This window comes from Delphinapterus leucas, chromosome 5 (genome assembly GCF_059928025.1).
Source record: "Delphinapterus leucas isolate spDelLeu-1000000601 "Yukka" chromosome 5, BTC_Dleu_Yukka2, whole genome shotgun sequence".
Taxonomy (NCBI): Eukaryota; Metazoa; Chordata; class Mammalia; order Artiodactyla; family Monodontidae; genus Delphinapterus; species Delphinapterus leucas.
In genome coordinates, this window is record NC_143133.1 from 33,327,746 (window position 1) to 33,352,077 (window position 24,332).

Below are 24,332 nucleotides of genomic sequence, written 5' to 3' on the forward strand. Positions count from 1 at the left end.
TTTCTTCGATTACTTTTTTATTGCATATTAAGTTGTATTAAGCCAAAAGGAAGATATGAAGACATTTTTTAACAACTTTAAAATAGAATATATCTAGAATAAATTTTGCAGAAATTTTTCCATTGCATTATAGCTGATAATTTGTTAGTTGTAATTGCTGTTACATTTAACAGACTTTTTGTAAACAAAATAATTAGATTTTCTTTTAAAAATTCTGTATTTTTTTCATGCCCAATTTGTATTTTGGAATCTAGAACTCTAGTCAGATCCAAAATGAATTCAAAAATTAGTTTGCCTTTGAAATACTTTCATTTTCAATAAGAAAATTCTTTTAAGAAATGGGTACTAACCGATTTAACATCATGGAAATTATCCATTAGATTTATCAGTTTATATTCTATAAATTGTGTGTTATAAACCTAAAGTACATCTTGATGATCTCTGGCTTTAGCCTGGTTGTGACATATACATAACCTTTCTGATCTCATTAAAATCAGAATCTCTTGATTTATGTGAGAGAAGTTTGAAATACAGCTGAGTACATTATTAACATTGAAACTTCTGTATCTATATTCTTATAAGACAATTCTTATAAGAATTGTCTGGAATGGTTTGTTGTTTGTTACAATAAATGATTAGAGATTAGAGACAAGTAAGTATCCTTCAATTTTAAAGTCTGCTTTCTTCACAACTAAAATTTTGAATTTCCCTTTACTTTAGGTATCTCGATTATATATCAAATAACAGTTGTTGGCTGATACATGATATTAGCTGATCATTCCAGCAGATATTAGTCATGGTAATAACAGTTAATACCACAAGCACATTAGAGATCTCACCAGCCTTGTCCTTTGTACAGCGATAAGGACGAGAGAGGTAGATCTCTAGACTTTCTCCGGTCAGGATTTACTGAAGCTTCCAACCAGAGAGTATTTTGGTTGTTTACTTGACTTTGGTTATATAGTGAGGGGAGTGATGGAGGAATTTCCCAAGTGACAAGGAACACATGAACAAAAATTTCCTTCTATGTATAAGGAAAAGAATAAGAGTGAGAGAGAAGGGTGATGAAGTCAGTAACCTAGTTCAATTAAAGGCTGTACCTTGGAAAGGTAGAGTTTGAGATGAGAATATCAGTTTGACTAAAATACCTCATAGTCACCAGCTGGTTCTACTTCCTGCATTTCTGCTGCCATTGAAAGCTGACCGTAAAGTTCTATGTGAAATAGCAGCTCTGTCGCATTCCAGAAGGAAGGTATCACAAGTTCTACCTTTTGGGAGCTCAGCTGAGTGGAGCCACTCTCATGTTTAACATTTCCATCTTGTTTACCTCAACCCAGGAAATCTGTCAGGTTCTGGTTTTATATGGAAAATTATTTCCAGAATCTTTTAGAAAATCATATAGAGTAGCACCAGCACCACCACTCCCCCCAACACGTTGCCATGTTGACCCTGTTTTTGATCCTTAAATCACTATGAGAATTCTTCACTTACTGCCTCCATTTCTTCCACCCTCACTTCAAACCACTTTAAACTATGAAATGTTTCCCAGCTACTTGTCTTTGAAAGGCATAAGTTCTTATTGATCCAAGTTTATATAAGCATGTCATGCTTTATGAATAATACTTTACTAAGCTTCACAATTAGAATCATTCCTGAATCTCTTTAAGTAGAAACTCCTGTGGTGTCATTAAATATTATGTGTAGGTTTCTAACTTTTGTCCTAAGAGGTAAGCAAGAGTTTTGTGACCTATTAACAGTTGAAAATCAATCAGAAAAAAATGTCATAGAATTCTAAAGCTAAAACAAATGTAAGATATCTGATCCTGCCCCTTCACTTTATACATGAGAAAACTGAGGCCCAGAGAGATGAAATATCTCAAAATATCTATATTGTATATCAAAGAGAAAATTACTTTCTTTACAGAAATTTAGCTTACACACAATTTTTCAGGAGCACGTCTGTGAAAATTTTAGCATAAAATCCCTAATCACTGAAAAAATTCTATCTCCATTCCTCTTTGTGTTTCATATTCATGTACAGTATCTCTTTTATTTGAGGGAGAAAAATATTCTCTCTAGTATGACAGCTGTATTACACAGCTTCCAGAGCATTACAGTTTTATTTCAGACTCCATTTCAGATGCTATATTTCTATATCTTAGAAATAGTAACCTGTCCTATTTTCCCTAAAAACAAGGAGAAATGAAAATACTATAATGCCATTTAAACAATTTATTGTTTTAAATATAGAGATAAAAATAGCTTTGCAGATTGATAAAGTTTTTGATGATAGTTTTTTTTTTGTTAAAATTCCTTTGAGAATGGTAGTTAATGTCTGCCTGTGCCATCTGCAAAAGCCTGTCCCTCCTCATACGTGAGCTAGAAATATCTAGCACTAAGAAAGCAGAGCCTATTGTAGACACGGGGGAAAACAAGAATTGATATTGCTCTAAAAAATCTCAACTTTATGTATTCTAAGCCTTGTTAATAGTTTACATAGTTTAAGATTTTCTCAACAGTGTATATCTGTGCCTAACAAAATTAACATTTTTTCCTTTTTTCTTCAAAAATTGTTTATTATTTCTCATGACTTAAACTGCAGTTTTTATGTGGATAATTCCAAAAATATGATCCTCTAGCCATGACTTCTCCCAAACACCAGTTTATGTCTCCAACTGCATTTCAACACTTCAGCTTGGTAGACCCTAGGCACCCTCAATTTTATACATCTGTATCAGAACTTGTCTTCGCCTTATCTACTGTCTATCACTGTTACTACCTTCTTTTCTCCCTTAATCACCCATGTTCAAAACATAAAAGCCATCATTTACTCATCCCTGTCCTTTATCTTCCATATATTTTCTTACAATACCTCTCATATATTCTTCCCCTTTATCAATACACCCAATTTTACTGAATAGCTACTGAGTTCCAGGCTCTCTGCTAGGTAGTAGAAGTATAAAAACAAACAAGTCCTAGTCCCTGCTTTCAAGGAGCTCATGGTGTATTTATTGGAAGAGACCAGTATCAGTGTGGAACAGGGGTTGTAAACCTGAGACACTCTGGTTACATACTTGTAAACTAAACTTTTAAAAATTCTTTCAAAATGAAAATAGCAACCTGACTGAAACTTCTGCCTTGTTCATGCCAGGATGAATTGAAACAAATGTGGAAAGAATTTTAAATGAGAAAGGCTTTATTCAGCATACCTCCTAGAGGTAGAACCGAAGCCCTAGAAGTAGAATCAGAACACCTTCCCCATGTGTTTGATAGAGTTGCTTCACACAAAATATGCATGCAAAGCCCCACTTCTTTACTTGGCAAACTCCTCTTCATCCTTTTAATCTCAACTCAAATGTTATCTTTGTAAAGAAGTGTTCCCAAACTGTACACTTTCTCCTGGCAGATGAACCACTCCTTCTTCTGTATCATGACAGAAACCAAGTTGCAGTGAGTTCCGGAGTGAATGAAAAGAAAGTGGAGATGAGAAAGTAGAGGGTTAGTAGCGAGGGAAGTACTTGCCCCTTGGAGAGTAATTTTATTATTTAGTATTCATTCTTTATGTTTATCTTTCACTATGAATGGGAGAGAATTGGATGTATTTGTAGGCCTAGGAAAAATCTGTAGGCCAATACAAAACTGTATTTGTAGGCCAGGGGAATGACTGAAGGAAAAAAGAAGGTAATGAGTAGAGCAAAGCTCTCCATTTCCAGTGTCATCACTTAGTCTAAATCTTCATAAAATTCACTTTCTAACAAGTCTTTCTGCCTATCATTTTTCCCATCTCTAATTCATCCTTCAAGATATGGCCAAATTAATCTTCCTAAGATACTGCTGTTAACATGTGACACATTCCTCCAAAAATCTTATATCCTTGAGCTTCTCTGTCTTTCAGAGCCCTCATGATCTGTCCCCTACCTACTTATTCAATACTGTTTCCCTCTAATTCCCAGGATGATGCTCAGCTCAGTAAGACTAGTCTCTTCATTGTCTTTTTCATACCCATTGACTCTAAGTTCTATAAGAACAAGTATCTTTGTTTTGTTCATTAATGTATCCCAAGCACATTGCATGGTACCTAGTAGGTGCTCAATAATTATTTATGGACCATTTCCACGCTCATTCACACTTCAGAACTCTTACAATTGCCTACTTGTGCAACACTCTTCTTCCTCTTTTATTTATTTATTTATTTATTTATGGCTGTCTTGGGTCTTCAGCTGCACGTGGGCTTTCTCTAGTTGCAGCTAACGGGGGCTACTCTTCATTGCAGTGTGCGGGCTTCTCATTGCAGTGGCTTCTGTTGTTGTGGAGCACGGGCTCTAGGAACACAGGCTTCAGTAGTTGCAGCACGTGGGCTCAGTAGTTGTGGCACATGGGATTATTTGCTCCACGGCCTGTGAGATCTTCCGGACCAGGGGTAGAACCCGTGTCCCCTGCATTGGCAGGTCGATTCTTAACCACTGTGCCACCAGGGAAGTCCCCTTCCTTTCTATTTTTCTAAACCTTACTGTTATTTCCTGACTGAAATACTAGTTCCTCCACCTATATTTTGCTAACTACTTCTCCCCATATTGTGTTTATACCTTTTCCTGTATTCTTATAGTATGCAGCTGTGATTCCGTACATGGAATCTTATAAGAGAAGCAGTGTAATGATGTGGTTAAGAGCTCAGACTCCAGAGCCAGACTAAATTTGAATCCTGGCTCTGTTACTTACTGATTATGTGGCCTTTGTTAAGTTATTTAACCTTTCTCTGCCCCTATTTCCTCCTCTATAAAATGATCAAAATAATAAAACCTACCTCATAGAATTGTTGCAACCCTGAAATAAGCTCATATATGTCAAGTGCTTGTCATAGTGGCCAGCACATAGTTAGCACCATATAAATGTTCTCTGTTATTATTGTATAGTTTTATTATTGCATTTTTTTGTGTATTTGATATCATTTATTACCTTAATACTTTGAAAAGTCAAGGCCCACATACACACACACACGTATATATATTATTGCTTTTATGTTAGTCTTTTTTTTCCAACCAGGTTAGGGACTCTTTGAGGTGGAAATGATATTTTGTCTCTCTCAAGATGGCCAGCACAAAGCTAGTAGATTAAATATTTGTTAATTGGTGATTTATTAAAAATTTAGACTCTAATAAGACTACTTTACCATGAAATTCAAGCTGCTTCATTTGGGATGTGATTTTTAATAACAACTTATTTTATATAAAGATCTACAGTCTACCAAACATTTTTACACGTATTATATCAATTGATCCTCACAGTAAATTTGTGAGGTAAGTGTCATCATTCTCGCAATACAGCTTAGAAATGTAAGGTCAGAGAAGGTAAGCATCTTACCACCCTCTCTCTCAGCACTGCCAGAGGTATAGAACAGATTATTAAGTCTCCTTACTTCTTGCCTGCTCAGATAGGTAGGTATAGGACAGATTATTAAGTCTTCTGTGTAAACAGGCATTCTACTACAAAATAGAATGTCAGCCACCCCTTCTTTCAGGTATGCCCGAATCTCTACAAATGATTGTCTTGGGCACTCCCCATCACTTGCCTTGTGAGGGAGGGGGGAGTGATTTGAGTGTCCAGAAACACCCACTCCTCTACCCTGCAGGATGAGAACGGAAGGGCATTTTATCTTGAACAAAGGGGATGCTGGGATGTTAGTTGGAAGTAGTAGAGTAATTTCTGTCCCTTCTCAGCCCTGGGGAAGACATTGGTGGCTTTTGTTGGCAGTTTCTATTATTTGGTAGCACATTAGAACCTCTTTGTTTCAACCTAGGGACAACATCATTCAGCGTCCTGTTACACATGCATGCATTTATTTATCAAACATTTCAGCACCTTCTCTGGGCAAGACCCTCTCATCTCTTGCTATGAGAGATACAAAAGAAATCTAAGAAATTTAAGCTATTGATATACCTGGCTCTTTGTTGTCATCAGCATGTTTATATTGATCCAGTCTCTCTCCTAGAAACATGATATGTCACTTGAAAAGATCTTTGAGTAGAGTTTTGCTTTTATAAGTTGTCCTAAAGAGTGTTTATTTTCATCGTGTTGAAACATACATTATTTAATACATGATTAGTCCTGTGATGCTTCCTGCCTTATAAACTTGCCTACTTTTGCTTTTCATGCTTTCTGATTTATATTTCCACCTTTCTTTTAGAAGATTATCTTTAGTATTACGGGTGGTGTTCCAATTCCAATTATTCGGTGAAATTTAATAGTCTTTCTAAGTGTTTTTGCCCAAAATTAAGGTAGATCTCTCTATATATGAAATGTATACAATGTGTGTCACTTCCTGTGCTACCTTATTTTAGGTTCTAGAATTATAAAGTAGATATTTAATAAACGTTACTTTGCTTCCAAAGTGAAGAGATTTTAAAATGACTCAAAGAACCAGTACTGTAGACATTATGAGGTCATCCTGTCCCTGAGAAAATCCCTCAAAAGCTTTAAGAAACAATCAAATCTACCATGTATCTTCTGAAAGCAGCACTCCTGGCCTCATTTATACCCAGGTACTATAAATATCTTTTGGAATCCTTAATTTCCAAGTGGCTTTAGAGAGGGTAATTATTTATACTAAGATTTTATCCCTCTTTCTCACCCTCCCCCTAAACACACACACACACACTCACAAACACACACACACAAAATAGCATAATATATGACAGTTGCTTCCTTCCATAATGAAGGGTGTTTGCTGTTTTGTTTTTAACCTTCTAATATACATTATGAGTATGATCACATATAGAGCTCTTTCTGAGTGCAGGATCAAAATATATTACTCTTAAAGGAAACACAATTCTTGCTAAGAAAAATATCAGCCATTTAAGGCAGTAATCTACTAAGTAATTTCTACTATCTTACGTTAAACAAGGAAAACTTTATAATTATTTAGTGATGATAATGTAATTTACATTTGTGTTGGTAGAAGTTTGGAAAAGTATATTAAATATTCTTCCACATAGCCAACAGGCCCTTTTCTCTAAATTCTTCATACATCTGATGAAGAGGTAGATAAACATCAGTTTATTCAAATATTTCTTCATGCAAAAAACAGAGTAGTCCTTACCAATGAAACATTCCAGTGAACTTCAAACATTTTTTATTCAATTGTCTATATTAGCTTTTGTGTGTCTCCTTTCTGAACTTGAATGCATGAAAGCCTGCCCTACTTGCTGATCCTTTTTTTTTAATCATTTTAAAACTTATCAGAATTTAAGAATAATAGTGATTTTATTGTATTTCTTTAACATCTCTATATGTTTTCTAGTGCCAGATCTGATTACCTGCAATGGTGAATATAGCCATGAGTTCTTATTTGTGAAGCCTTTTTATATTGCTGTAAATATTTGAAAAGAATTGTCTTCAGACAGATTAGATTCATAGTTATGAAGTATTTAAGAGAAGTATATAATAGTGCTGGTTGAAAGCAATCATATTTTTATAAATGTTTAAATTTTCAAAAACAGCTCATGCTTAATTATTAAAATTTAAAAACAGAAAATCACTAAGAAAAAAAAACACATTAATTCCACTGACTCAAAGATTACCACTTTTACCATTTCTACGCATCATTCTTATATATATGAAAATATATGTATACACACATGCATGTGTTTACACATACACTTACATAGTCACTATGATATACATCACCAAGCTGGTATCTTGGTGAATTTATTGTTTTATAGGGTCTTCTTCCCCTTGATAATATATCCTGAATATTTCCTCTACTAAGTAGTATTTTTCTAAAATATGATTTTAATGGGTGAATGATATTTCTTTATATGAATTCATTGTTACTTATCCTATCACCTTTTATCATGCGTTGACATTATTTCCAGTTTTTCATAATTTAAGAAAAACCATGTTTGATAAATATTTTTCCATACTACTTTGTACAATCTGTGATTATGTCCATGGAACAAATTTCCTAAAAGAAATTTCTATTGCAAGCATATTTGAAAGTTTTTAATGCATATTACTAATTTTTTCTCCAGAAAGTTTATGTTGATTCACACATCTGAAACATGTGTATTTTATTTTACTTATTGATTTTTACTGAAGTATAGTTGATTTACAATGTTGTGTTAATTACTATGTACAGCAAAGTGATTCAGTTATACATATATATACATTCTTTTTTTAATATTCTTTTCCATTATGGTTTATCGTAGGATATTGAATATAGTTCTCTGTGCTATACAGTAGGACCTTGTTGTTTATCCATTCTATATATAAAAGCTTACATCTACTAACTCCAACCTCCCAATCCATCTGTCTCCCAAACCCCTCCCCCTTGGCAACCACCAGTCTGTTCTCTATGTCTGTGATTCTGTTTCTGTTTCATCAATAGGTTCATTTGTGTCATAGTTTAGATTCCACATATAAGTGATATCATATGGTCTTTGTCTTTCTCCTTCTGACTTCACTTAGTATGAGAATGTCGAGTTGTTTGTATGTTGCTGCAAATGGCATTATTTTGTTCTTTTTTATGGCAGAGAAGTATTCCATTGTATATATATACCACATCTTCTTTATCCATTCATCTGTTGATGGACATTTAGGTTGTTTCCATGTCTTGGCTATTGTGAATAGTGCTGCTGTGAACATAGGGGTGCATGTATCTTTTTGAATTATAGTTTTGTCCAGATATATGCCCAGGAGTGGGATTGCTGGATCATATGGTAGCTCTGTTTTTAGTTTTTTGAGGAACCTCCATACCGTTTTCCACAGTGGCTGTACCAACTTACATTCCCACCAACAGTGTAGAAGGGTTCCCTTTTCTCCACACCCTCTCCAACGTTTGTTATTTGTAGACTTTTTAATGATGGCCATTCTGACCAGTGTGAGGTGGTGCCTTATCGTAGTTTTGATTTGCATTTCTCAAATAATTAACAATGTTGAGCATCTTTTCATGTGCCTTAAAATGCATATTTTATAGTTCTTCCCTACACGCTTACTGTCAGAGTTTAACCAACAGCAAAAGATTGTAAACTCAAATTAGGATAATTCAAGAATGGTTATAATAATTACAGAGATAATAATTACAAAGGTATAATAGTTACAAAGATAATCGTGGAATGTTGGTGAAAATATAAGAGATAATGCAGTAAATTATGAACACTAGCGACAGCCCTGTTACCACCTAAAGGCCAAAAGGGATCAGGGAGAAAGAGGTTATCAGAACATGAAAAAGGAGAAGCAGGTAGAGAAAGCCATCTTGAGAGGAACAGTGACCTTTGGTCAACAAACATAGCCAGGCCAAGGTGACTTTTCGAGTAGGGAACCACAGGAATATATATCCTGACCTTACTCTCCCTATTGTCTGTACCACCTTAAAAGCCAGAGGACCAAGGGTCCCTCTTGTAGTTGCAAATAGAATCTTCCGCCCAGCAGAGAACGAGGCAGGAGCCAATGGAGAGTGAATCTGGAGGGACAAACAAAAGATATCCCAGAACACTTACCTACTTTTTCTATTTCTGTGATTGTATATACATTTTTCTAATATTTCTATGATTGAGGTAAAAAAGTTTTCTTTACCTATTTGTGTTTATTTTGTCAAGTATATGTATACATCTCCCCTCGCTTCATTTTAACTAAGCAGATTTTTTTTCTTATTGGTTTGTCTTATTGATTAAAAGAGTTCTTTATATAATAAGGGCATCTTAAATTTTTTTCACATATATTTCTCTTCTTTAAGAGTTCAGCTTTTTCCGTATGCTTAAAAATAATTTTAGTCATCAATACTTTTTCTTTTGTGATTCCAGTTTTTACACATAATTTTTTGTTCCACTTATAAATCATTTTGCTTTGTAGTATAAGATAGAAACATGATTTTATTTTATTCTAGGTAATAAATGATGCCAACACTATATCCTAAATAATATACCCTTTCCCCCAGTGATTTGATATGGAATCCTATTCTTTTACCAAATATTTATATGTATTGGAGTCTGTTTCTGTGCATCCCATTATGTCCTGTTTGTCTTCTAGTCTATTCTGGTGCAATATCATGTGGTATTATTTTATACAGTTTTAACATATTACAATGTATTTTATTATTTTTCAACATTTTCTTGACATTCTCACCTATTTAGTCAAATGAACTTTAGAACTTATGTTTCAAAATGAAAAAGAGAGTTTTGATTAAATTGTAATATATTAATACATTGTCCTGAGGAAAAATAAAGATCTTGTAATACTGAATCTTTCTTTCCAGATAGCATTTTATGTCTCTCAGGTTTTTCAAATGCCCATCACAAAACTCTTTCATTTTCTTCAAATGTGATTCTCTTATTTCTAAGTATTTTGTTTTGGAGGAATATTTTGATATTGTGATTGAAAGCTTTTGCTCCTTGTGTTTTCTTACTGGCTGCTGCTGCTGTAGAGAAAAGCTAATGATTTTGTTGTATGTATGTTGTAACTAAAACCGTACCAAATTCTTACCAGTTTTATTGGATTTTCCTCTGGTTATTCTAGATTTTCTAAGAAGACTATTGTCTAAGAAATATATTTTTTTCCAATATTTACACTCAGTATTTATTTTTCTTATTATCTCCACAGCAACTTTCATAACAATAAAAATAATAATGCTGATAGCTACAATATTATTTCTCCATTTTTATTTTAATAAGTCTGCCTCTGTGGTTCATCATTAATTAGAATGTCAAATATTTGAGATAAAGAACATCTGCCTTAATGAAATCTTTCATCGTTCTAATTAACTTGCCTTCTGATATGTGTTTACCATGAGTTTTTCTAAAGTTGGGAATAAATGTGAAGTTTTATCACATATGGCTTTGTGTCACCTACAGTGATGATTACATACTTCATATCCTTTGACTAAAGGTGATGAATTATTTTTAAAATTGTCCTAATATTGAACCGTCCTTCATTCCTGGAATATGCCCTACTTTGTCATAGTATGCCATTCTTTTAAATTGCTACTGCATTCAATTTTCTAGTTTTGAGATTTTTTAAGAATCTATATTCTTAAGGAATATTGGGGGGTGGTGTTTAATGCTCTCTTTGTTAGATTTAAGAATTAGGTTATGGTCACTTCATAAAATAACCTTTCAGTGTTTTCTTTGCCTTGGAACAGTTACAAGATAGAATTGCTTCAGGAAAAAAATGTGTTTGGCACCTTTCTTTAAAGTAATCATTTAAAAACTTTAAAATTTTACCTGTATTTACAAAGTTTATTCAGTTTTTCTGTGACTTTTGAATACACACACACACATATCATTCATCAGTTCTCTTCAGCTCTACTTAGGCCTATGGATATTTAGGTCTATTCAGATTTTATATTCTTTTGGGAATATTTGGGAAATTTTTTTTATTTTTTCAAATATTTTTACATGCTTATATTCTTTCTCATTTATAGATAATTAGAAAGAAAGGAAGGAAGGAAGGAAGAAAGGGCGATATATAAAGAAAATATAGAGAGAAAGAAAAAATATAAAAATATGTTTGTTTATATTTTTCTCATTTCTTATCGTGCACACAGTTCACATACAGGTTTTCTAGTTTTATTGATATTCCCCAAAGTTTCAACTCTATTTTTTTTTATCTATTTTTTCCTTCATATTTTTATTATCACTAAATTATTTTGCCTACTTTCCTAGGGATAGTTTTTTGTGTGTGTTTATTTTTTTGCCTTCTTTATATACACCTAACTTCTTTCAATTAATTAGAGTACATTTTGTAAGCTTATATGGTAGCAACTGTCATCTTCAATTTTTCAGTTGAGGAAAGGAGAGATGGCTGTGAGAAATTATTGAGGCAGATATAGATTTCAGTGTTCTTGACTAACCATTACAGTGCCCAGAGGCTAGAGAGAATCTTATGATTTGCCATCCCTGAAGATTCTGTCTAGTAATCCAGATGTAACAATAGACTCTGTAATGTTATTTAATCATATTTTTATTCACTCATTCATTCATTAAATATCTATTAAGTTTTTTTGGTTCCATACCTTGTGCTATCTTTTGGAGATACAAATATGAAAAGACACGGAACCTGCATTCAAGGATGTTGTAAGTCAAGAGGAGAAACAGATAATGTATTACAAGTATAGTAATTACTATGATGGAGGTATATACATGTTGTTTGGGAAACATACACATAGCACAAAGTTACTCAGGAAAAGTAATAGAAGACTTAGGAAAACCATTTTATTCATTTATATTCAGCAAATATATTTTAATATCTTTTATGTGTCAGATAATTTGCTGAGACCTGGGGAAGACATAGGCATAAAAGTCATTTTCCTTATCCTTGAGGAGCTCTCAGTCTAGTGGGAAGTAAATAATCCTATTATAATAAAGATGTATACCTGATACCTATGCAGACACAGAAGAAAAACTAAGTAAGACTGCCAGGAGTCAAAAAGACTTTCTTCACAGAGAAAATAGTATTTGAGCTGATACTTGTAAGGTGAGCAGAGATTTATTAGATGGACAAAGTGCGGCATTCTAAGCAGAGGGAGCAACGTGGGCAAAGGTGACACAGTGGTATAAAAAGGCAAATAGTCTGCTAATGCCAAAGTACATGGTACAAGGTGGTAAGGGATGAGAAAAAAAGGTGAAAGATAACAAACATTTATTGAACTCTGACAGTGTGTCAGACACTATTCTAAATATTTTATATAGATTAACATTTAATTCTTACAGCAGCCTAGGAGGATTCAGGTAAATGCTGTTATCCCACTTTATAGATGAAGAAATTGGGCAGAGCAGTTAAATATCATGTCCAAAGTCACACACTGATGAGTGCACAGCCAAGATTTGAGTCCTGGTAGTCTGACTCCAAAGCCTATGGTCTCCTGCCTATTATAGACAGAGACCAATTTATAAAAGGCTTTATATTCTATACCAAGGAATTTGGATTTCACTCCATCAGTGTCTAGAAGCCATGGAGGTGTATTTAATTATAAAATTTACATGATGAGATTTTTATTTTAATTCATGGCATTTGGCATATGGATTAGAAGGGATAACTTTAAATGAAGAGCGAAGCAGAGAAAAAAGGAGGCAGCAAGAGGGGCAAACAGCTTCTACAGTCCATGTAAGGGATGATGGAAGCCCTGAGATAGAGCAGTGAATCAGGCAGCAGATTCAAGTGTTATTATGGTGGAATTTGGGGATATGTTCGATGGGAATGAGGAATAAGGAAGAATGAAGAATCTACGATGATTTTCAGATTTCTGTCCTGGGTAACTAGATTGAAGTTAGTGCCAGGACCCATGACAGAAAATATGGGAAGAGTGTTCTAGATACTGGCTCTGTATTCTCATAGTTAATATGTCAGGGATGCAAAAATTTTTAAGTACCTGCAAATCAGTCGGTGTGATATACCACATTAACAAATTAAAGAATAAAAACCATATGATTATCTCAGTAGATGCAGAAAAAGCTTTTGAAGCATAAAAAACTTTCCATTTATGATAAAAACTCTCCAGAAAGCAGGCATAGAGGGAAAATACCTCAGCATAATAGAGGCCATATATATGACAAGCCCACAACTAACATCATACTCAATGGTAAAAAGCTAAAAGCATTTCCTCTAAGACCAGGAATGAGACAGGGATGCCCACTCTCACCACTTTTATTCAACATAGTATTGGAAGTCCTAGTCACAGAATCAGACAAAAAGAGATGAAAGGAATCAAAATTAGAAAGGAAGAAGTAAAGCTGTCACTGTTTTCAGATGACATGATGCTATACATAGAAAATCCTAAAGACACCACCAGAAAACTACTAGAGCTCATGATGAATTAGGTAAAGTTGCAGGATACAAAATTAATATATAAAAATCTATTGCATTTCTATATACTAACAATGAACTATCAGAAAGAGAAATTAAGGAAACAATCCCATTTACCATCGAATCAAAAAGAATAAAATACCTAGGAATAAACCTACCTAAGGAGGTAAAAGACCTGTACTTGGAAAACTATAAGACACTGATGAAAGAAATTGAAGATGACACAAACAGATGGAAAGATATACCATGTTCTTGGATTGGAAGAATTACTATTGTTTAAACAATCATATTACCCAAGGCAATACACAGATTCAATGCAATCGCTATCAAAATACCAATGACATTTTTCACAGAGCTAGAATAAATTTTAAAATTTGTATGAAAACACAAAAGACCCCAAATAGCCAAAATAATCTTGAGAAAGAAAAACAGAACTGGAGGAGTCATGCTCCCTAACTTGAGATTATACTGCAAAGCTACAGTAATCAAAACTGGTGCTTGCACAAAAACAGACACATAGATCAATGGAACAGAATAGAGAGCCCAGAAATATACCCACACACCTATAGTCAACAAATCTACTACAAAGGAGGCAAGAATGTACTATGGACAAAAAGTCTCTTCAATAAGTGGTGCTGGGAAAACTGGACAGCTACATGTAAAAAAATGAAATTAGAACATTTTCTAACACCATATACCAAAAAAAAGTCTACCATTTCAGACTCCAGGTACCATGACAAAGTCATTCTCCCAGAAGTTTAATGAACGCAGTAAAATACCTGTCTTGTTACCAGGTTTGGATTTTTGCTTGCTTGGTTAGCATTATCAGTAACACATCCAGATAGCCCTTTCAGAAAACCCACTCTACTGAAAGATATTTTTTATCAGTAACGTTGCTAAATAAATTCTGACTCCAGGTTAAAAATAGAATATTAATTTTTTTAAAAAGTCATTCTCATACCAATTGGTTTCTGATGTTTGGATATCTAAGTTTAATATAATTGTATGTACAGGTTCTTGGGCAGAAATGATAAATGATAATTATATGTACAGGTCCTTGGGCAGACATTTTCAGAGCTGTTCTATAGTTATTCTAAATTCTTGTCCATTGTCAATAAACAAAGTTCCATGAATTTGAAACCCTAGTCACACAGGAAAATACCAATGTCAATGACTAAATAAGACGTAAATTGTATAGAGGAAGTTTTACTTTTATGCCCCTAAGTGGATATTGTATAATGAATAGAAAAATTGCATATAAAACTGTCTAATAAAAGGGAAGCTAGATTCTGTATTTTTATATTATAATTTTTTTTAAAAGCAAAGTAGTATAATTTGTCCAAAATATAACTTACTAATCTCCTAAAGTTAATTTGCAGAGGAACGTGCTTGCAACATATTAAAGTTCTTTGCTGATACACACAAAAAACTTCAGAAAGTTATGAATTTGTCAGTGATTCCTCTCCTTCCGTTCTTACCATTTCACAAGGCAATCGGTCTTTCCTTTGAAAAAACTCCTCACATATGATGCATTTGATTAGAACCAACACCAAGGTCAAATCTTTCCTAAATCAGTCAGTTCTGCCTCATCTCTTTCTATCACATTTGAGCCAGGAACTTGTAGTGAAGCAAAAGAATAATGCTTTCCTATATGTGTGACTAATAAAAAAGTAAACATCAGTGGTAGGGAATACAGTTACACAGTACACTGCTAAAATGAGATACAGTTTCCTGTTCTCCCATATGCTATAGTAATTGATATAAAAAACCTGAAGATATTCTGTACTGGCTATAGCTTGTCTCTCTATAATGTTCTCAATGTTTGTGTTGTTTGTGCATTTTTTTTCAGTCAAGAGAATCCATTCCATTAAATGACCTAAAGTCAGAAGTGTCACCCCGGATTTCAGCAGAGGACCTGATTGACTTGTGTGAGCTTACAGTGACAGGCCACTTCAAAACACCCACCAAGAAGACAAAGTCCAGTAAACCAAAGCTCCTGGTAGTTGACATCCGGAATAGTGAAGAGTATCCTTTACACCTGAGGTTTTAAAGGGTGGTACTGCTTCATTCGCATTGCTTCCTTTTAACTTAAAGGGCATGTGGTAGGAACAATGAACATAGCTGGGATTCCTCTGAATTCAGATAGCTAAATAACTCTCAAACTGGTTGCCAGAACAGACTTGCATAATGTTTCATAAGATAACATTACATACCAGAAACCTTAAAATATTTCCCAGACAACGCCAAAATAGTGGGCTATTTTCTTGGTTTTTGTGTTTCACTGCTGTATATTGCTGTTCTTGTGGGAATCCTTCCTTTAGCAAAGATGAAGCGTAAGTATTTACTTTGTCTACCTCATAGCCTAGAGAGGAAAGTGAGCCAGATCTCAACACTGAACTTTTATTTATTATAATTTTCAAAATATTGGCTTATAGAGAACATGTTAAAGTATTTTCCACTGACATTTTAATATTAAATGTACCATAACTTCTGGTGGTTTTGCTTGGCATTAAAGTATGAAAAGTTACAAAATAGTAATAGTTCAGTCTTTCTCCTTATATTTTCATCATGTCAGATTTTTGTAAAGCATGCCTTGGTGCTCTATACTCTAGAATCTAGGTAAATGATTTTCAGATATTTTTTGAACCAGGTAACTCCCTTTTAAAATAAAATCTTTCTTAAAAACTCAATATATAAAATATAAATGTAGAAATTTTTTACAATTAATTTTCTTCATAAGTTGGTGGGAAGTGAGACTAAAGTAGGCAAAGGCAGCTTATAGAGAATGTTGCATAACATGCTAAGAAGTTTGGGTTTTATTCCATAGGCTGTGAGAGTATTAGAGAATTTTAATCAGGTAAGTGGCATGCTCAGATTTGTGTTTTAGAGAGATTAATGCGGTGGGAAGAAGGATGAGAATGGAGGTAATGGTGCAGGCAAGACTAGAAGGATAGAATCACCCAAAGATTTGATGTGCATAAATAAATATTCCTTCATATTTGCAGTCACAGAGAGTGAGGTCTCTAGCTTCACCCTGAAATAACCTAGTTTTACTAGGCCCTTTGTGTTGGTCTCTGTGCTGGAGAAAATCCAGGAAAATGACTTCTGTTGCTGTTTCTTTCTTTTTTTCTCATACTGTATTTTGACAAAAGAGAATTCTATATCATGGCACTTACAAGTATTGATAAGTAGTGGTGCCACTAGCCAGGAAGGCCAGGAGGCATTTAGTGTATTTTCAGCTGCCACTAGTTACTCTAGGTTTGGCACAATTCTGAAATCTATTTGCTCAACAAATATGTTAGATGTATTCTAGATACTGTGTTAAGCATTGTAAGAGTTTCATAGATGAGATAAATACAGATCCTTCCTATAAATTATTTAAAGTCTTAGTGGAAGTCAGGTACATTAGTATGTTTTATTTAAAATCAAATTGCTGTCATGAGAGATATACAGATACTGTGGGAAGGGAAAATTTCATGGAGAAAACTCTCAAAGCATGGGTAATACTTGAACACTCAAAAATATGGAGAAAAGCTATTTAGGCAGAGAAAAAGACAGGAGCTAGGCAGAACATGTACTGGAAACAGCATGTAATTCAGTTTGGCTGGGATTGAAGTAAATAGTTTGGTTCTATTCATAAGGGCTGAACTGAGAAATTTGGACTTTGTCTTATAGGCAGCCATGGAAGGTTTCTCAGCATGGCTGTGATAATCAGAGCTGTGTTTCAAAATTTTTAATGTAACATCATGAATAAAATGGATTTCCAAGGGAAAAGGTGAGAGTTGGAGAAAACAGAAAGCTACTGTGATAGTCTAAGCTCAAGGTAGTGAGTGTCTGAAATAGGCAAGTGAAAATGGGACTAGAGATAGGAGGATGCTATTTATTAGTACACTACAGTTGAATATTGCCACTATTGAGATGACAAAAATGAGGTTTTAGACTGACTTGGGGATGGTGGTGCTGTTCAAGGAAAGCAACAATAGATTTAGCAAGAAAAAATGATATCTAAAGATATAATTTTTATATCAGTTAATGCTATTTAGTTATATAATAGGAAACTTTTGGCTTTTGATATATTAATATTAAAGGTATAACATTTACCTTGAGCTCTTTAACACTAATTATAATTAGCTAACATAGCAAACAGACAAGACAACATAAAAGTCCGCATACCTTCAGAAGTGGTCTGGTAAGATACTAGTATGCTTTGTATAGAGGTATGATGTCACTAAGTGAGAAATGCTGTGCTCTTTTTTTTTTTTTTTTTTTGCGGTATGCAGACCTCTCACTGTTGTGGCCTCTCCCATTGCGAAGCACAGGCTCCCGACGCACAGGCTCAGCGGCCATGGCTCACAGCCCAGCCGCTCCGCGGCATGTGGGATCCTCCCGGACCGGGGCACGAACCCGTGTCCCCTGCATCGGCAGGCGGACTCTCAACCACTGCGCCACCAGGGAAGCCCAGCTGTGCTCTTTTAGGATTTAAAAAACATGAGATTATTTCTGTGTTGAATTTTGAGCCATTAAATATTTTAAAGGAATTTAAAAATCTTTTAGTAAAGTGAAGAATTTTTTCTGGAATATGAACATTTACCTATGTAACTTACCTATATGGTGTACCTATGTTGTTCTTAGAACTGATATATTTTTCTATCTGCTTGAGTAAAGTATGATGCATCTACTTGTACTTTTATATAGACTGACTTATGAATACAGGAAAGTCTTCATATCTTGGAAACCTACAAGATAATGCATATCATCCTTACCTGTTAATATTGTTCTAATAAACCAACTCTTTTTATCACAAAACAAATTTAAGGTACAAACACCTGACTTGGTGACTGTTATAATAACTAGATGCTTTTTTTTTATAGCTACTATTATTCCATGGAAGAGATTTCATTGTAATTACTGCTGACTTCTTTAATCATGTCTTGTATCTTTTAATTCCTTCAAAGACATCATCAAAAATCCTAATAGCAGGGCTTCCCTGGTGGTGCAGTGGTTGAGAGTCCGCCTGCCGATGCAGGGGATACGGGTTCGTGCCCCAGTCCGGGAAGATCCCACATGCCGTGGAGCGGCTGGGCCCGTGAGCCATGGCCACTGAGCCTGCGCATCCGGAGCCTGTGCTCCGCAACAGGAGAGGCCACAGCAGTGAGAGGCCCGCGTACCGCAAAAAAAAAAAAAAAAAATCCTAATAGCAAAAATGTCTTATAAACATTGAAAGGTAAAAAGATAGTGTGTGTGCCATTGTTTTTTATTGTGGTTTTTGCCAAAACCAATCTGAAAATTATGGTGGACATTGTTATAAGTACACTGTCAAGATGTATATATGATTGGGACTAATTACCACATAAATACTTGGGCTTCTGTTGCCTTAATACTCTCTAAACTGGGTATTTTGAAGCTGAAGCTTTTTAAGTTTACAGTATAGTGTCTGTCTGTTGGGTAGTACACTCACTATAGAACCTCTTTAAGTGTGGGTATTGTTTACCCCATACCTGTGTTTATGCTGGCAAGCGCTGGCTTTTCTAAATGCAAAAGGCAAATGCAAAGAGTCCAAATTTTTGTCTAGAATATGAGGAAAGCAATGAAGTAACAGTCGTAATCCTAAAATATATATTGTTGCATGTTCGTCTCTAATACTACCTTATTATTAAGAACTTATACATACTTGTCTTCCACTGCAGTACAAGGAAGTAAAACTTCCGTCCTTAGAACATGGAGAAAGTGCTTATCTCAGTGTATTCTGTATCATTTTGCTCTTCTTGCCATGTTTTGCCCAGGATTAATCAGAGTCACTATATGTCAGAAATCAACTTCTGTTTTACTTTACGTATTCTGTCCAATTAACACAAAATGTACAGAATCTATTCTGTGCTCATTTTTCAAACACCTAGTATTTTATTATGATTATGAAAGACTCAGAAAGTTAAAAATAGTATTCAGCTGCCTACCTTTACAGTATAATCTGACAGCCTCTCATGTGTTTAGAAATTGCCTTAAAAAGTTCTACTTCATCATATGATGTTTGTGTCACATGAGAATTTCTAATGTAGGCAGTGAAATGTAAATAATCACCAAGGAAACAAGATCCTTAAATAACCGAAATTGTCTTCATTGTCCAACTTACTTAAAAAGAAAATGTTCATTGTAAATATATTAATGTGTAACTAGGCCAGTCTCGTTCTCCTCTGCTATTTGCCAGTCTCATAGTTAAGGATAGCTATTTACAGGTTTGACCACCCTGTCTACAAGCATTTGTGCTTACCCAATCTTATTTGCACTAGAATTTTTATGACAAGAGTGTTCTTGGATGAGTGCTTTTATATGTCTTCCAGGATTTTTTTGCTTCAACTAAACTAAGAATAGGGGAAGTATGGTTTAAGACATTTTTTTCTTTTGTGTCTTATCTTCCAAAGTGTTAAAATAGCCTGAAAAATGTTTGAAAAAGTTTTGCATTTTGGATTATAACTTTTCTCTTACCCAAAAGACTCTGTTGCAATCTTACTTTGTCAAGCATTTTAACATTTAATCTAGTGGTTTTTTTAAAAACATCAAACCATAAAGCACAAAAGAAAATTCTAGGATAAGTTTATGACATACTTGTATGACATACTAAAGTGTTCTTTAAAAGCACATAATAAATTCGTGATATTGAACCCACAAAATCATCTAGATGCTTATCTATGATTTTAGATACAGATATTAGATATTGGGTATTTGGATACAGATGGGTACTATTTTTAAACCAAATATTTATAGAATTTATCTTGTAAAATAATTTTATTTCTAGAGTCACTAATTTTTTAACATCTGGCTGAATAAAACATATATAGAAGGCACTCAAATGTGATTTTACATTGTTAAGCTTAACACAGTCTGAGCATTGTCTTTTATCTTTTATTTTGATTTTGAAGGGAGAGAATCTAACTGGCTCAGCCTATCTGACACAGGATATCATCCTGTGTCAGATGTCTACCTTCACTCATCCCCTCCCTCCTATCCTGTCAGTCCTGATCGTGGCAGGATCACCTGATACAAACATGACAGCCTAGGCTCACCCTTTCATCAGGGTCAGTAGTTGAGCTCCTTTCAAACAAGAAGGTGGGAGGTGGGCAGGCAGTGCAGACATGTCTGCTAGAGCATTTGACTAGTATAGATTTGTATTGCTTTTGGTATTCAAAAAGCACTAGAAAGGAAAAATGTTCATGGTTGATACTGGCTGTTTGATAAACACAGAAAGTCTCTCTGCCAGTTGATTCAGACTAGCAGATGTAGATATATTTGCTGAGAATAATTGAGTTGTTAGGTTCAGAGTTTCTGAAAAATCAATTATTTTTATTTTAAGGTATGTCCTTATTGAAGATTAAAGTGCTGTCGGAGTAATTATATGCTGAGTACAAAGTCATTTCTGTTCATGAAAACTGCAGTTGATATTTTGAGTATTGAGTAATTATAAATGTTTGAAAAACTAGTGCTGTTGAAATTCAAGGGTGATCTCCTTTCATAAATTCTCTGTTCATTCTAGAAGACTCTAATTAAACAGTATACACTGGGATGATAATATTTATTCTACCTCTCATTTCATTTTTCAGAACTTTTTATGTCCTTTCCCTCATTATTAATGCCAGATGCCTTCTTTAAAGAAGAAAGGATGAAGCAACAGCTGACTAGAAATTTAAGACACATGTTCAACCTCCACCATCATTCTTGAGAGTAGGAGCCTCAAATTTCTTCTCTCTCCATTAATGAGGGAAAAAGAAAGAGAAACAAGAGAAGTAGTATTCTAAAGATGAACCTACAAACTGGGGCAACTGAGAAACTGTCATGTCAATAAATAATTATAATTTTCCCCCTTCTACAGGAATGACAAATGAGTCTTTTTTGGGGGTTGGGGGAATATTCGTTGCTTGTGACATAACTTTTTAAAACTCTACGACTTTTCCATTTTGTAAAGAACACATCTAAAGTGGAAGTTTAGGGGAAAATGCTTCTATTGAACACAAACATCTCTTCATGGTCATTATCAGTGATTGTTAGGGAAGAGATGAGATACTGCCTACATGTCTTATAAACTAATCTTTACATTCACTCCCCTTCTAACCTTTCTCCACATTGTTGCCGAAGTGCAAATGCGATCTGTTACTTCTCTGCTTAAAATACTTTCTGATTTTCATTGCTCTAGGATAAAGACCAGTATTAACAACATCATCTGCAAGGCCCTGTATGATCTGGCCTCTGCATCCATTTCCAGGCTCATCTTATCTCATGCTGTCTTTGTTCTCTACACCAGGACTGGCCTTCCTTTCTCCTGATTGGTCATGTTCCTCCCCAATATATGCCTGACATTTCTGTCTGAAAATGTTTCTCCTTTCCACCACCCTATACCACCTCCATTCCATCCTGTTGCCTAATTAACTTTTATTAATTATTCATATTTTACCTCGGCCATCACTTAGTTCCTTAATGGAAACCTTCCCTGTCCTCCCCAAATTGATATATCCTATCAAAGCATCATATACATCTCTTTCAGAGCAGTTTTCGCAGTTTTTATTTTATGCTTTTTTGAGAAGTTATTTGATTAATAATAATATTTCAGAATCTTCCTCTACAGACTCTATATGAAGAATCATCTTTTTAATTTCACTTTTTAAAATTGTACTTTTTAATTACTTTTGAAGGAATATTTTTTTCTTTAAGATCTTATGATATTTCTAAATATTTTAAGCTTAAGCTTTTAATTCCAAAATTACAAGTAATAGTCAATGAAATCATTTAAACCCTTCTAAAGTACAAATATAGTAAAACATCACCCCCTTTAGAGAACATAAAATTGGAAAGAATGGAAATAGCTAAGTTTACTTGAGAAATAAACCAACAACAGAAATGTTTCCAGCCAGTGCTAATGACCTCTAACAATTCTAAATAGAGTCCCATTTAACAGTTGCTTGCCCAGAGTAGATAAGCTTTTGCATTATCAAGTTACATCTGAGAATATCCATTTGGCTATATTTCAGATCTTTAAAATAATCATAATAATAGTAAGGAACTGAAAACCATGAATATTGTACAAGCTTTGTGACTGCCATTTATTTGTTGCATTCTGATCACTTTCACAATACTTCATTTAATCAGGAAAGTCTTCTTTATATCTTTGGCTAGTCGTCTTCCTTTCACTTGTTCATTGCATTTTCACATTTAACTTTTTTTTCTGCAGAGGTGCCTTACGTTGTTTAAATAAAATACTTGTGAGCATGGAAGATGTTTAGAACTGTCAAATGTTCAGAAAAAAAAAAAAAGTAAAACTGATGAATAACTGAAGTAGTAATTAGTAAAAGTTTATTGTGCACACACCAAAAGACAGTTTGCAAACCAGGAGCGGTGGAACCAAAACATGGAGTGAGGCTCAGAGGTATATTGTTAAAAAGCAGCAGTGACTATTTTTCAGCAATTGGTTACAATATTAGAATTTTCTTAAATGAAAGGGAATTGGTTAGTGATCATCTCATATCAATTTAGGGGAACAATTTAAGTTTCACTTATGATTTTCAGAGACATAAACAAGTGACCCAGGTCAAGTTAGCCTCACTCGTCTTGCAAAATAAGCTAAATCTTCACTTGTATGATTAAACTGGTTTCGTCTGCTCGGAATTTTCAAGTCTGGTCTCCATTTGTGTTTGATTTTAGTGGTACTGTCTTCTGAGAATCAATTACCTCTGTGAGCTTCTGTCACACATTCAAGTCTGCACACAAATAAATGTTTTCCTTAACTTTTTTTCTCAGTTTTATTCGGGGTCACATTTCAGGCAGCATCAACATTCCATTCAGCACTGCGTTTACTGCGGAAGGGGAGCTTACCCAAGGACCTTACACTGCCATGCTCCAGAGCTTCAAAGGGAAGGTCATTGTCATCGTGGGGAATGTGGCAAAGCACACAGCAGAGGTAAGTGTATGCAGAAATGTCATATGACATCATGATGAGCTTTTTACCTGCCCACTGCAACAGATTGTCTAAAAGTGTTTCTTCAGAAGCGGGTTGCATATCAAATGAGCTTTGAAGATCTGTCTATAGTCTTACATAAAAGAGATTGTCTACCTTTTCCCAGTAAAAGAATTCAAGCTTTTTTCCTCATTGTGCAGCATCAGGGTCAATACTAAGCTTAGGAAACTTCAAATGATAACCTAAGGTGTTTTGTTTTAGTTTTGGTGTTTTTGTTTTTATCTACTTCCTGAAATTACAAGAAGTAGCTTCAATTCCTTCCATTGTAGAAAAACACTGGGGCTTGATTAGAGGTTGTGAAAGCTGACCATGAGAGAATTTGTTGTATTTGGGGGTTTTGTTTACTATAGGCTCAAAGCTTTATGATGATAGAGAATTCAGGAAGGATATCAACTTTCAAATATGAGGACTATGAAACAATAAAATGACCTCGCTCTCTTCTGGCTATGTTCTTAAACATTTTGAAAAATAAAGAGTAGCTTTTGGAGGTCAAAAACATCACCTTTATTTTTTATAAAAGGCAAGTTAGAGAATAGGG

The 24,332-nt window shown here is 34.4% G+C and overlaps 1 protein-coding gene across 5 annotated transcripts in view; it reads left to right on the forward strand.

Annotated features, from left to right (window-relative positions):
• TBCK (TBC1 domain containing kinase) overlaps window positions 1-24,332 on the forward strand; it is a 234,913-nt gene that overhangs the window by 180,704 nt on the left and 29,877 nt on the right. For all 5 annotated transcript variants that reach the window (XR_002643661.2, XM_022567080.2, XM_022567079.3 and 2 more), the window contains 2 exons: window positions 15,644-15,819; window positions 23,578-23,737. Coding sequence is in view for 4 of the 5 variants with exons in the window: in XM_022567080.2 (XP_022422788.2) it covers window positions 15,644-15,819; window positions 23,578-23,737 (336 nt within the window). In the remaining variant the exon portion in view is untranslated. The remainder of the gene's footprint in view (window positions 1-15,643; window positions 15,820-23,577; window positions 23,738-24,332) is intronic.